Genomic DNA, 11749 nt, shown 5'->3' with positions numbered 1-11749 from the left:
CTTGAGGGACACCCGAAGAACTAAGAAAACATTCAGAGAAAGAGCCACAGATTTTAACTGCATATGAACGATTCTCAAGATAGGAGTTGAACCACGGCAATATAGAGCCACCGAAACCTAGTTTTCGAAGCTTAGCAACAAGTAATGATAGAGGTATACTGTCAAATGCCGCTTTGAAATCGGTATAGATAGTGTCTACTTGCTTACCACTAGACAGATAGTGATATAGAGAAGACAAAAAACACATTAGGTTGGTGGACACTGAGCGATTGGGCATAAAGCCGTGTTGTTCCGTAGAAATATAATTTTTTACACAAGGCATTACAGATAAATGGACAATTGACTCGAGGATTTTAGAACACGCACAAATAATAGAGATGCCTCTGTAGTTTGATGCTAGTGTGCGGTCACCTTTCTTATAAATGGGAACAAGCCAAGCTAGTTTCCATTGACTAGGAAAAATCCCTACACTAAGCGAGCGAGAAAAAAGACGAGTGAGAATAGGAGTGAGGGTATTGCCACATTTTTTCAAAACACAGGCAGGGATGCCATCGGGGCCTGGTGAAAACGAAGTTTTAAGTTTGGATAAAGCGGATTTTACTAGGCTTTCACTTACAACGACTGAATTACATGATATCACATCAGAGGGCGTGTAAGACAAGCCTACGTCCAAAGGAACCTTAAAAGTACTAGGATCGACAAATACACTAGAGAAATGTTTGGCAAACAGGTTACATATATCAGGATTGGACGTAGCAGAGGACAGATCAAGAAACAGGGTGGATGGAAGGCTAGCAGAGCCTCCCCGAGAGTTCGCAAAACGAAAGAATGACCCAGGATCAATAGTGAAGCGCATTTGAAGACGCCTAACGTAGCGACGATACAGATGGCGATTAAGAAGACGATAAGCCTTAGCCGCATATTTATATACACAAAGATTGTGTAAAGTTTTTTAGTCGTGCACCTCCATTCTTGACCAGTTCAGCTGCTATTCCGTCGGTTCCGGGTGCCTTGTTATTTTTCAGCCGACGGATAGCCTTTCGTGTTTCTTCTATGCTAGGTGGCAGTAGCATGACACTATCTGCTAGTGGCGCTTCTAGCTGTTCGTTAAACTGGTCGTTGAATAATTCATCAAAGTACTGAGCCCACCGCGAGAGGACCTCTGGCTGGTTACTGACCAGATCTCCATCCTTGTTGCGACAGCAGGTCACCTTAGGTACAACGCTGTTTCGGTGACCTGCTATCGCTTGTGTTGTGTCTTTGGCTTGAATCAGGTACTTTATTAAAAACACTAATATACATCAGTACACATCATAAACAATACTGACAAGCACAATACACACTAAAATACTCGGCCATCCGTACCGTGCCCTGCCGAGAGCCCTGCTCGACCGGCTGCTCGCAACACCTGCTTGTCCGAACGCACAACACACACTAAGCGGCCCGCGCTTAGTGTGCGTACGACAGTGTGCGTGACACACTGTCGTCCCCTGGACATTGACCAGTGGTAGCACAACTACCACGGCAAGTCCAGGGGTCGGCACGGCTGCCCACAACAGCTTGGTAAAACTTTCGTGTTGGTCCGTACGCCTCTCTGGTTTGCTCGAGTTCCCGCATGTTTTGCTCTTCCAAAGCATGCTTCTTGGAGCGGTGAACTCGTTTCTCTTCGCGTTTGAGCCGTGAATATTCCTCTGCGCATGCCCGCGTTCTATGCCGTTGCTGCATTGCTCGGTATGCAGTATTCTTACGTTCGGTCACTTGTCTGCAATCATCGTCGAACCAGCCAGATTTGGTGTTGGCACGGGGGAGGGCGATTCTACAACGTATCACTAGGCCAACCAAGTAGTGATCGAAATCGATATTGGCTCCTCGATATGTTCTGACATTTAACAGACTCGACTGTTGTCGGCGGCTTACTAACACGTGGTCGATCTGGCTGAGGGTTACTCCAGATGCGCCCACGTAATTTTGTGGATGTCCCTTCGCGCAAATTTGGTACTTCCAACAACCAGATTGTTCGCTGCGGCGATTTGGACCAATCTACTACCATTATCGTTACTGTGACAGCCAGTGTATTGGCGGTACATTGGCTCCCTGCCGACTTTTGCGTTGAAGTCCCCCAGCATGATTATGAGGTCATGCCTGGGGCACGTAACTATAGTTCTAGCGAGGCGGCCGTAAAACAGGTCCTTTTTCTCTTCCTCTTTCTCTTCGGTAAGGGTGTGAACGTTTATGAAGCTTATGTTAAAGAATTTGCCTCGCATGCGCAGGGTGCATAGCCTATCGTTTATATCCTTGAAATCCATGAATGCGGATTTCAACCAGGTTTCAGCCGTCAAATTTACAAAAAATCTATCTTGGGGCTAATTTGTTTTTCAAATTAACCCTAAGATAACCACCAAAGTAATATTCCAGAAAGTAGCATTTTTATGCTACTTTATGTGATAAATACCACAAATCTGCACCAACCATTCGAAAAATAGAAAAACACCATCATTCCATCAACAGAAATACCTGAAGCTTTAGCTAGATACTTTTATGATACATCTGCAACACACAATTTTCCATCCCAATTTCAAAGCCATACATTCATCTCTGAGTCCAGACCCCTTCCACCCATTCACGCTTCCGACCAAATTTACAATACTCTTTTTTCGCTTGATGAGCTTGATTGGACTCTTAATAAATGCCGTGGCATGTCTTGAGGCCCGGACAACATTGGTTATCTAATGCTTCAAAATCTCTCTTACCAGTCCAAAACAGTCCTTCTTTAGATTTACTATAATATTTGGTGTTCCGGGAACGTACCGGATGACTTCACGATTCCCATTCCAAAACCCAATAAATCACCACATGCAATAGATTTCTCTCCTGAATTGCATTGGTAAAATCATGGAAAGAATGGTAAATAGAAAACTGAAGCAAGAATTAGAAGACCGCAACCTCCTTAGTACCAATCAACAAGCCATTAGAGGTGGGAAAGGTACTGAGACATATTTTGCCGAACTTAATGAACTTTTAGAAACCCACTATCCCAAAGGCCGCCACATTGGCCACCACCCGTCAAACACAACTTTAAATCATCAATAGTTGGCTGCTACAAAACTACTCTATGGCATCGAAATAGCCTCCCGGCAACGGAAAAATGTCCACAAACAAATTTCACCACTCTACCATACCGCCATCCGCTGTGCTACTGGGGCTTTCGTCACGAGCCCCATAGTATCACTTCTGTGTGAAAGCGGACTTCAACCCTTGGACCACATCATAATCGACAAGATAGTAGCAGCTGCAGGACGAATGATGGAGAAAACATCAAAGCCGATGCCCTTATCCAAAGGGCAAACGCCAATTTCACCACGCTAACACAACAAACACTCCCCTCAGTCACCATACTCATCCAAATCGGTAGTCGTCCCTGGTATTGCCGCTCACCACGAATAGACTGGACCATCAAAAATCAGCTTCGGGTTGGTTGCAATAGTGTCTTTGCTAACCGTCGTTTTGCTGCACTCTTTCACCAAAAATATGCAAATCGTCGTGACAAGGCTCGGTCAACAATTATTCTCCAGGATGCTCGGTCCCTGGCTGCAGCCTCCCATCCATGTAGACACCCGATCTACGACAGGTCTCGCTTCACTTGTTCACCACCGAGTTCGCTGTGCTCTAGTGATGGGTACTCCAGAGTGGAGTCATGGATCAACTTCGACTCCGCTGCGCAAAATATGAATCCGACTCCGGATCATAACCGGATTCGACTCCGGAGATCAATAAATCTGTATAAATCCGGATCTCGCTGGATCAGTCCGGATCACTCCAGATCAATCTGGATCAGTCTGGATGAGTCCGGATGTGTCCTGAGGGGTCTGGATGAGTCTGAACTAGTCCGGTAGCGTCCGTGTGAATAGTTTAGGTTACTGCTGCAACTGCTAATTCTCAAAATGACTGTTCACTATTGTTCAGACAATTATTGATGAGTTCTTTCACTATCAAGTACGGTATCGAATATGTACGATACAGTATGACAGTTTTCTTTGTTATTTGTAAGTGAAATAACATTACTGTTTTTGCATTGCCAACCTAAACTACTCACCCGGACTCGACAAGACTCGTTTGGACGCTTCCAGACCCATCCTGACTGATCCGCAATGATCCGCAATGATCCGGACTGATCCGGATTCGGCGTCGATGAGTTCTGAACTGGGGATCCTGGCATCGTCATGACATGCCTCAGCCATCGTATCCTGCCAGCCTTCGCCACCGTCAGGATGCTCGGTTCGCCGTACACCTGAACAAGCTCTTCATCCTTCTCCTCCACGCTCCATGCTCGAACACACCGCCAAAGATGGTCCGGAGGATACGTGGCTCAAACACGCCCAGAGCGTTTGCATCCTCCTTTCGGAACATTCCAAGACTCATGTCCATAGAGGACAACGAGCGAAGTAACGACAGTCCCAAGATAACAGAGCTCCTTTACTACCTCGAGATGGTCGCCGTCAACTAATACAGTGCTTCCTAGTTGGGTCTTATGATGGGCTAAGCCTCCGACAAGCAGGTACTTCGTCGCATTGATTTTCAATCCAATCCCAATCTTACTGCTTCGCGTTGGAATCGACTGTACGCCTCACACACCTTTGCTGTTGTCTTGTCAATCTGCCTGACTCTTCAAAACGGCGCTTCTTGGCCTGGAAGAGCAGGGTGTGCTGTGGACAGTCTATGTTAACCTTCAAGAGCATTCATCGGATCGGATCCACCTCCGTATCAACGAAGTATTGCTACCATAAGGCGAAAGATCTTAAAAAAACATTTTTTTTCGCTAAAACTGCGGAACAATTAATGAAAATTGAAGGTAAAACTTAAAAACATACCTTTACGCATGTGTTCGTCCGCCATGTCTATAATTTCGGATAACTGACGGAAGATTCGCAAGATTGTAGATTTGTATTTGCAAGTAAGCTTAAATAGTTAGCTTTCAAGCGATGTTTATAGTGAGGACAAGGTCGTCTGACCTCATGGAATGGATCTCCAGGTATCGAAAAGGGGATCCGGCTTATTGTCCAAGTTAGACATTGTGAATTAGGTGTGGATTATGTGATAGAGCAAATGCAATAATTGCAATTAAATTGACACAAAAGGCATTTCATTCGAGCAGGCCTCCGACCCTTCATTCACCTCTCCAAATCGTTCCAAACGAAAACTATTAAAAAATATAATTATAATTTGTGTACTAATTAAAAAAAATATATTAAAAAAAGATATGGACGGCATAGCAGTTGAAAAGAAGTTAAAAGTGCGAGGCAAAACAAAATAACTGTGCAACTTTGAAAAATCGGTTGAATTCTTTCAGAAAAATCAGTCATTCCAAGCGGCTGCGGATCGCAAAAGTTGATGTTTTTCATCGTCCGTATGTTTTAATCAATCAATTAACAATTCCTTCAACAAAAAAGAGTTCCTAGGTGAAGAATAGGGTTCTAAGTGCAATTTAGTATTCTTCGAATAAATAAATACAAAGTAAGTAAGTAAAAAAGTATGCAACAGTGATGTGCGTTCCGAAGCAAACCTTATAGACACTGAGCCTGTTTTCAATGAACAGGTCCCTTTCCTTCTTTTTCAAAAAGCTCCTAGAACTGTTCCTCATTTTAGAATATGTTGCAATACTCCCATGAGGTTGAACTTCTCCGAACTTACCCCGGTTGAACTTAAGCTTTCAAAATTATTTGACTTGTTCGAGTATGGTGGATCTTCGCTCCTCTTCTAGAGACTTCGGATCCATTTTTGTAACAATGAGAAGTTACTCCAACGTTCTCACCAGCATGTAATTTGTATAACTCCACTTAATTTACGAGTACTTTCTTTCAAATAAAGGTACAAAGAGAAACTTTAATATTAATTTGCAACAATGTTTTATTAAAATCATCAAACAGTATGCTCCTAACACGATCGCGTGCCTTGTTGCCCCATTTCTAATGGTTCTTATGCTTAGAAAATAAAATCACTTATTAAGTTAATAACCCAGTTGGTAACAATTTTGCAATCATCTCTGTATCTTCTTAGCTCAGCATCGAATGCGTATCGTATACGCTACGAAACCTGCGGAACAGCACGTTGCGAGATCGTTGTGCGTTCTGTAAGTAATGACAATGGGCGGAGCGTAGCCCTCCTTTGTAGACAGGTCATCTTCGGCCAATTGTTAAGTAAATCTTTTATCACACACACACTCACACACTAACACACACGCACATGCAACACACTTTAATTTTAAGAAACCAAAAGCTGCATGGCTGGAGGCGAAGATCTACGTCCTGTCCTTGCTTGGACTGTATGCATTATGCTCTTGAGGTAGATATTGCTATGGCTGTTTGAAAAACTGTTATTTGCAGCTCTGGTGTTTGTAGCACAAAACCGAGAACATTCTAACTCTCTCACTCAATTTGATTAGGGCACTTGCTGGTATTAAAATAAGCATAACACATTAGTTGCTTAGAGCGTGTACAACGCAGTTACTTATTACTTATTACTAAAACAGCATGATCGGGAGCTTGGTTTTGGCGTTCATCGTGTGTAGGGGATCGTGTTTTTTGCTGTTGAATGACGAGATGGGGCAAATGGGACTGAAAAGGCGAATACAGGGCGAACTCCAGCAGGTGGTGTGCTGTATTGTGTGTTGTCTATTCCTACAAAATGAAGTAAAACTTGTTATCCTTTTTGAGGTGTAAAATATTATGCATGATTATTGCTGTGATCGTTTCGCGAGATGGCTGTTGATAATTGAAAGTTAGCGAGAAAAAAAGAAGAAACATATTGTGCACACAGAAGAACATCAGTGCTCATTGCTTCCGTACCTCTCGTTTTAGTGCTTGACGAGACTCGTGTTCGGCTTTTGCCAGTGCCACCCGGACCCAGTGCGGCGTATCCGGGATCGCTTTGTAGATAAACCAGGTTAACCCGAGCAGGACGTGCTCGATGATAAGGAAGGTAAGTGTGTACGCTTCACGGGTTAATCCGGCACCGAGCTCTCTGCAATGAAGAAAGTGAAGGTAAAATGCAATAAACAATTCAACACACCACCTAATCTTACCTCATATGAGGCGACAGGTAAAGTATGCCACAGTTGGTAAGTATCGAAATAACGGCCAGCGTTTCAAATGCCAACTGCCAGGCGCCGATGTTTTTCGTGCGTCGCGCAAACGGTCGCTTGAAGAAGCTGCACAGCTTGTACGCATCGAGCCGTATCTCGATCACGTTGTTCAGTATTGCCCAGAAGGCGGTTAGGGGCGCCACCGAGGAAAACAGCACCACGTACCCGAACTGTATGTACAGCTCGAGATAGTCATCGTACGTGTTGTACTCCTCCAGGATCGCTTCCTTGCGATTCTGCACCACACGCGGATCGTCTTCGTCTAGCGAGCGGAGTCCCATCTCATCGTACGATTCGTGGGCTAGCTTTAGCTTTTCGTACTGGAAAAAAGAAGGCAACACCTTAATATGACCTGTAGGAAAACATCAACCCTCACACTCACATTTGACTTCACAAACAATCGCACAATCTTCAATCCAACCTTCTTCTTCAGATAAGGGTACAGATTTTCAAACACGTTCTGTAGGAATTGCAGCACGATCAGTTGCATCATGAGTTGCGTTTTCAGCATCTTCATGTCCTGCAGGATGAACGCGATATAGAACAGACACAGGAAGTTGTTCACAAACTCCAGCACAATCAGCTTGTTGACCCGGTGCCGCTCGTACTGGCTCTGGGTGCGATGGTTCTCCTTGTCCGTTAGGTACGTCGCCAGCCGATCGTACGCCAGCGTCGATACGGCAATGTAGATCGCGTTCACAACCGACGGCAGATACAGGATGTACGCATCCGGTCCAAACAGTTCCGCCAGGTACGCCTCGACGTAAAACTGAAAAATCGTCACAAACGCCGCAATGCCCATGCACAGCATAATGATCGGTGCCGTCACGCAGTACATCTGCACGTACGTTTTCCACTTCGGGTACTGCGGTGTCCATTTGCCGGTGATGGGATCACGCGCCAGCTTCCCATAGTACCCGGGCCGCGGCTCATCCAGATTCGTCATCGTGATCGTGCCCCAGCGGTATGCGTGCGACGAGCTTTTGCGCTTCCAAAGCTCCAGAAACACCTTCATCCAGACGACGTAAAACACGCAGAAAAATGGCACAGTTTCCGTTTCCTCCGACAGGCCGAGCTGCAGAAAACCGAACACCGTCGGCACGACCAGTGCGTACGTGTAAAACCCAAGGAAGGAAAAGTACATGCCGACACTCTCGCCAAAGTAGTCCCGTATCTCGTCGATCGGTTGCACGCGCGTCGGTTTGATCCAGCGATGGCGCAGCTCCTTCAGCGTGCGCTTGTCGTGCAGCGAGTAAAGGTTCGTGATCAATTCCGCACTCTGTGCCGCCTGTATGATCGACTGGCCGTGGTATAGGATGATCTTTGTGCCCGGTATCCGATGCTCGTCGTCGGCCGCCTTGATCGTTTCCAGCGCGTGCTTAACGATGATTTGCCGATCGGCGGGCGTGAGAATGTCCTCCAGTGCCATGCTTTCGTCGTAGAAAAACTCATCCAAACAGGCCACGTTGAAGTTGCGTATGATGCCGGATTTGGTGCGCTTCATAAAGCCCATATCGTCGGCAATCTCGAGTAGCTTCATGTGCGTGGCGGAAAGGTGGAAAATGATCGTTTTACTATCTCTAAAAATAAGATAAAATATACATTTTTGTTGTATTGTATAGCATTTAAACACTTCTCTTTTGACATACTTGCTGAGAGGTTCCTTGCGCACCATCAATTCCATCCCGCCGTCCACCCGGCGACCGCGGATCTTGTCCATAATCCACTGTATCGCCTCGACTGGTGCATTCTCACCAAACTCTAGCAGCATAAGGCTTTCACCGAACGGTTCCTGCTCATCGTCCGGCGGACGTGCCTTGTCCTGTCGCGTCACCTTGGGTTGATTAATCCGAACCGTACCCTTGCGATTGCGCAACTCATTTAGCTTGTTCTGCTCTCCACTGTGATCCATCTTTTCGAGCAGGTTGATCTGGGAATTTCTTTGCAACAGCGACGGTATAGTGGGACGTGCCGGGAGGCCAATTTCTTCCGCCAGTTCCTCTTCATCGTTCTCCGCAAAATGCAGATTCGGGATAAGGTTTTCTAGAAAGGATTGAACACGATACAAAATGAATAAAAATATCGAGTGAACAGATATCACAGAGTGCCGAGTACAGGTGGAATCGAGTGCCAAAAAGGTAGGGAACTACAGGCTCTACTGGCTGTTTGGTGGGTGCATCGAAAGAGCTGGATCGTGCGCTTCCAAGAGCAATGTTACATACTGAAACGTGCCGTTCCTTTCTGCAGAAAGGATGAATCACCACCGGCCGGTTGGGGTCGTCTGGAGCGCATCGCGATCTACAGGTGATCGCCTTTTTGGGCTGCTACGAAACACGAAACAGGTTGCCAGCACGTTTGCCTCTGCCCGTCTGGAAGAATTTCGTATTTTAAACTGGAATGATTGCTTACTTACCCTTAATGTCGTCCATGGCTCTACCGGTACCGGTGACCTACAACTTGGTGCTGACGCGTTCGCGATGTCGTTGCCTTTCTACACGCTACCCTGTGCATCACGATCACAAGGCCATTCCGCGGACGGACGGACGGATTTTCAATGACGACAACAAACGACACCACTACGGAGGCGATCGCGCTGATCGTGGTTTGTGTGGCTTGGGTGCTAATGAAACGCTACTCGATAAAATAAACAGAAAAAAAGAAACATGATTGAGTTTACCTTTGCTGTAGCTTACAAGCAACCTTTTGTGAATGTATTGACAGGCAGCAGACGGTAAAACACAAGCAATTTATATTTCTATTGCTTCCACCTGGGAACCTGGGCTGCTAAGTAAGTAAGATTCTCTGTGTGGTTCTTTTCCTGTGAGTCAGATCGCTTCGGTGGTTTAAAAATAATATTTTCCACTTTGCTGCCACATCGGTACATTTAGCAGGCATCAGCAGCTGTCTACATTATCACACACACTGTTTTTTTGTGCGATCGGAGAATAATTATTTCGTTTCATGCTGAATAAAACTCATTTCTCATTTCTTCCATTTATGGTTGCCTCACTTTAATTGATTATAGAGACTTGATAAGCTCAAATACAACGACACTGTTCGTTTGCACTGCTAATAATTTAATTGCAATCACACTGGATAAGGTATTAAAGAACCATTGCCACAGCGATAAATGTACCCAAAATTAGATTGATTGCGGTTTGCTGATAAGAACAACTTCACCACAACGATATTTTACCACGAACCGATGGCGGCTGCTTCTTATCACTGAAGCGGATTTAATTATTTTATCCCAACGATTGTATCTACTTTCAACCAGAACACCACAGCCACGGAAGAGTACGCGTCTGGTTCACAGAATAATATGATTATTTTTGCGCGATCTTCATCAACGCTGTCTGGCGAGTTTGCTTGAGCGCAATGCTGCGAATGTGTGAGTGAGATGTTGGCTACGCGCGTACAGGGAGTGTGTGAGTGTGTTTGTGATGACGTGCAAAGAATGCGGCCAGAAAACAGCTGATTGGTATTTTTGCTCCGTTGCCGCAAATGGACAATATTTTACACGAAGAAACTGGTGTTTATTTCATAGATTTATTGGAAGATTCTAAGTCCAATTGTAAGCAGATAGTTTATGCAAAGAATAGATAGTGTTTTAAGCACCCGATGTTATATTATTACAGTGAATACCGCTTACAAGCGCAAGAACAAACCGGATAGACGGAATGAACAAAATAACACGCTTTTGTTGATTTTGTTGACAGCTGTGTTTTGGATGAATGTTAAGAGCGGTTTACACAAAGCAATTATTTTGTCATTGAAATAGTAGAAAATTTGAGCAGTTCAATAATATTTCCAGAACGATTTTGCTGCAGTAATTTGTGGAGTGAAATTTAAAGACAAATTTGCCTTATTTTCAATTATAATTTAAGAAAATTGACCAAGAAACTCTATGCCAGGTTATTTTAGGTTTGCGTCTTGGCTAAACTTAGTTTTTGATTTTGCCGCCAGTGGCGCTGCAGCTCAACCACGTGCCATTTAGATTTGAATACGTAAATGTTAAATTGTGTTTAAATTTAGTTTTCAGCAAAGAAAAATTAATCCGATTAGAGGCCTGCCTGTACCACTAGTGGGTTTGGCTTTCAGTGACTTATTGGTTCCCAATAGCAGGATAGTCAGTCCTACGTAAGGGGGCGGGTATCCCATACATTTGGATAGCTACAAGTGATAGCTTTTAATTTTAATAACTTTTAATGTAAATAATACCGCCAACTTGGCCGTCCATACGAGAAATAAAAAAAAATTACTTTTGATTCAACAAATATTAAAATTACAAATTTGGTTTACAGATAAAGGCACTAAATATACTTTGAAATGGGAATTTTAGAGTTTTATTTACTTTTTTTAATATTTTATAATATATAACAACCAGTTTTTTTCATGGGCAGCCTTCAATGCTGCACCATATTAAATGCATTAATAATTATGTACAGGTGGTCCCCGAGATACACTGTACCTCTTATACGCGGATTCGGAGATACGCGGTTTTCTAAATTAGACAATTATTTGAGCAAATTGTACTGATTTGACACATCAATTGTAAATTGCCAAATAATTTCCGTTTTGATCGAATGTTAAAAACTATTTCAAAAGGTT

At 44.2% G+C, this 11749-nt stretch overlaps 1 protein-coding gene across 9 annotated transcripts; it reads right to left on the bottom strand.

Annotated features, from left to right (window-relative positions):
* Positions 1 to 5886: 5886 nt before the first annotated feature.
* LOC120957553 (anoctamin-10) lies at positions 5887 to 10867 on the bottom strand. 9 transcript variants are annotated; one of them, XM_040379814.2, is made up of 7 exons: positions 10791 to 10867; positions 9552 to 9769; positions 8788 to 9181; positions 7521 to 8718; positions 7079 to 7458; positions 6843 to 7017; positions 5887 to 6125 (listed from the first exon to the last, which is right to left on the bottom strand). In XM_040379814.2, the coding sequence occupies exons 2-7, from the start codon at positions 9565 to 9567 to the stop codon at positions 6051 to 6053; spliced, it is 2238 nt and encodes a 745-aa protein (XP_040235748.2). In that variant the 5' UTR covers positions 9568 to 9769; positions 10791 to 10867; the 3' UTR covers positions 5887 to 6050. The 9 variants fall into 9 exon arrangements, with proteins under 9 accessions (XP_040235748.2, XP_040235750.2, XP_040235749.2 ...); XM_040379816.2 differs by having other exon boundaries at positions 10807 to 10828; XM_040379815.2 differs by having other exon boundaries at positions 10775 to 10799.
* Between the last annotated feature and the right edge of the window lie 882 nt (positions 10868 to 11749).

This window comes from Anopheles coluzzii, chromosome 3, assembly GCF_943734685.1.
Source record: "Anopheles coluzzii chromosome 3, AcolN3, whole genome shotgun sequence".
NCBI classification, from domain to species: domain Eukaryota; kingdom Metazoa; phylum Arthropoda; class Insecta; order Diptera; family Culicidae; genus Anopheles; species Anopheles coluzzii.
Note: the sequence above shows the minus strand (reverse complement) of the source record. Positions and strands in the feature narration are given on the sequence as shown.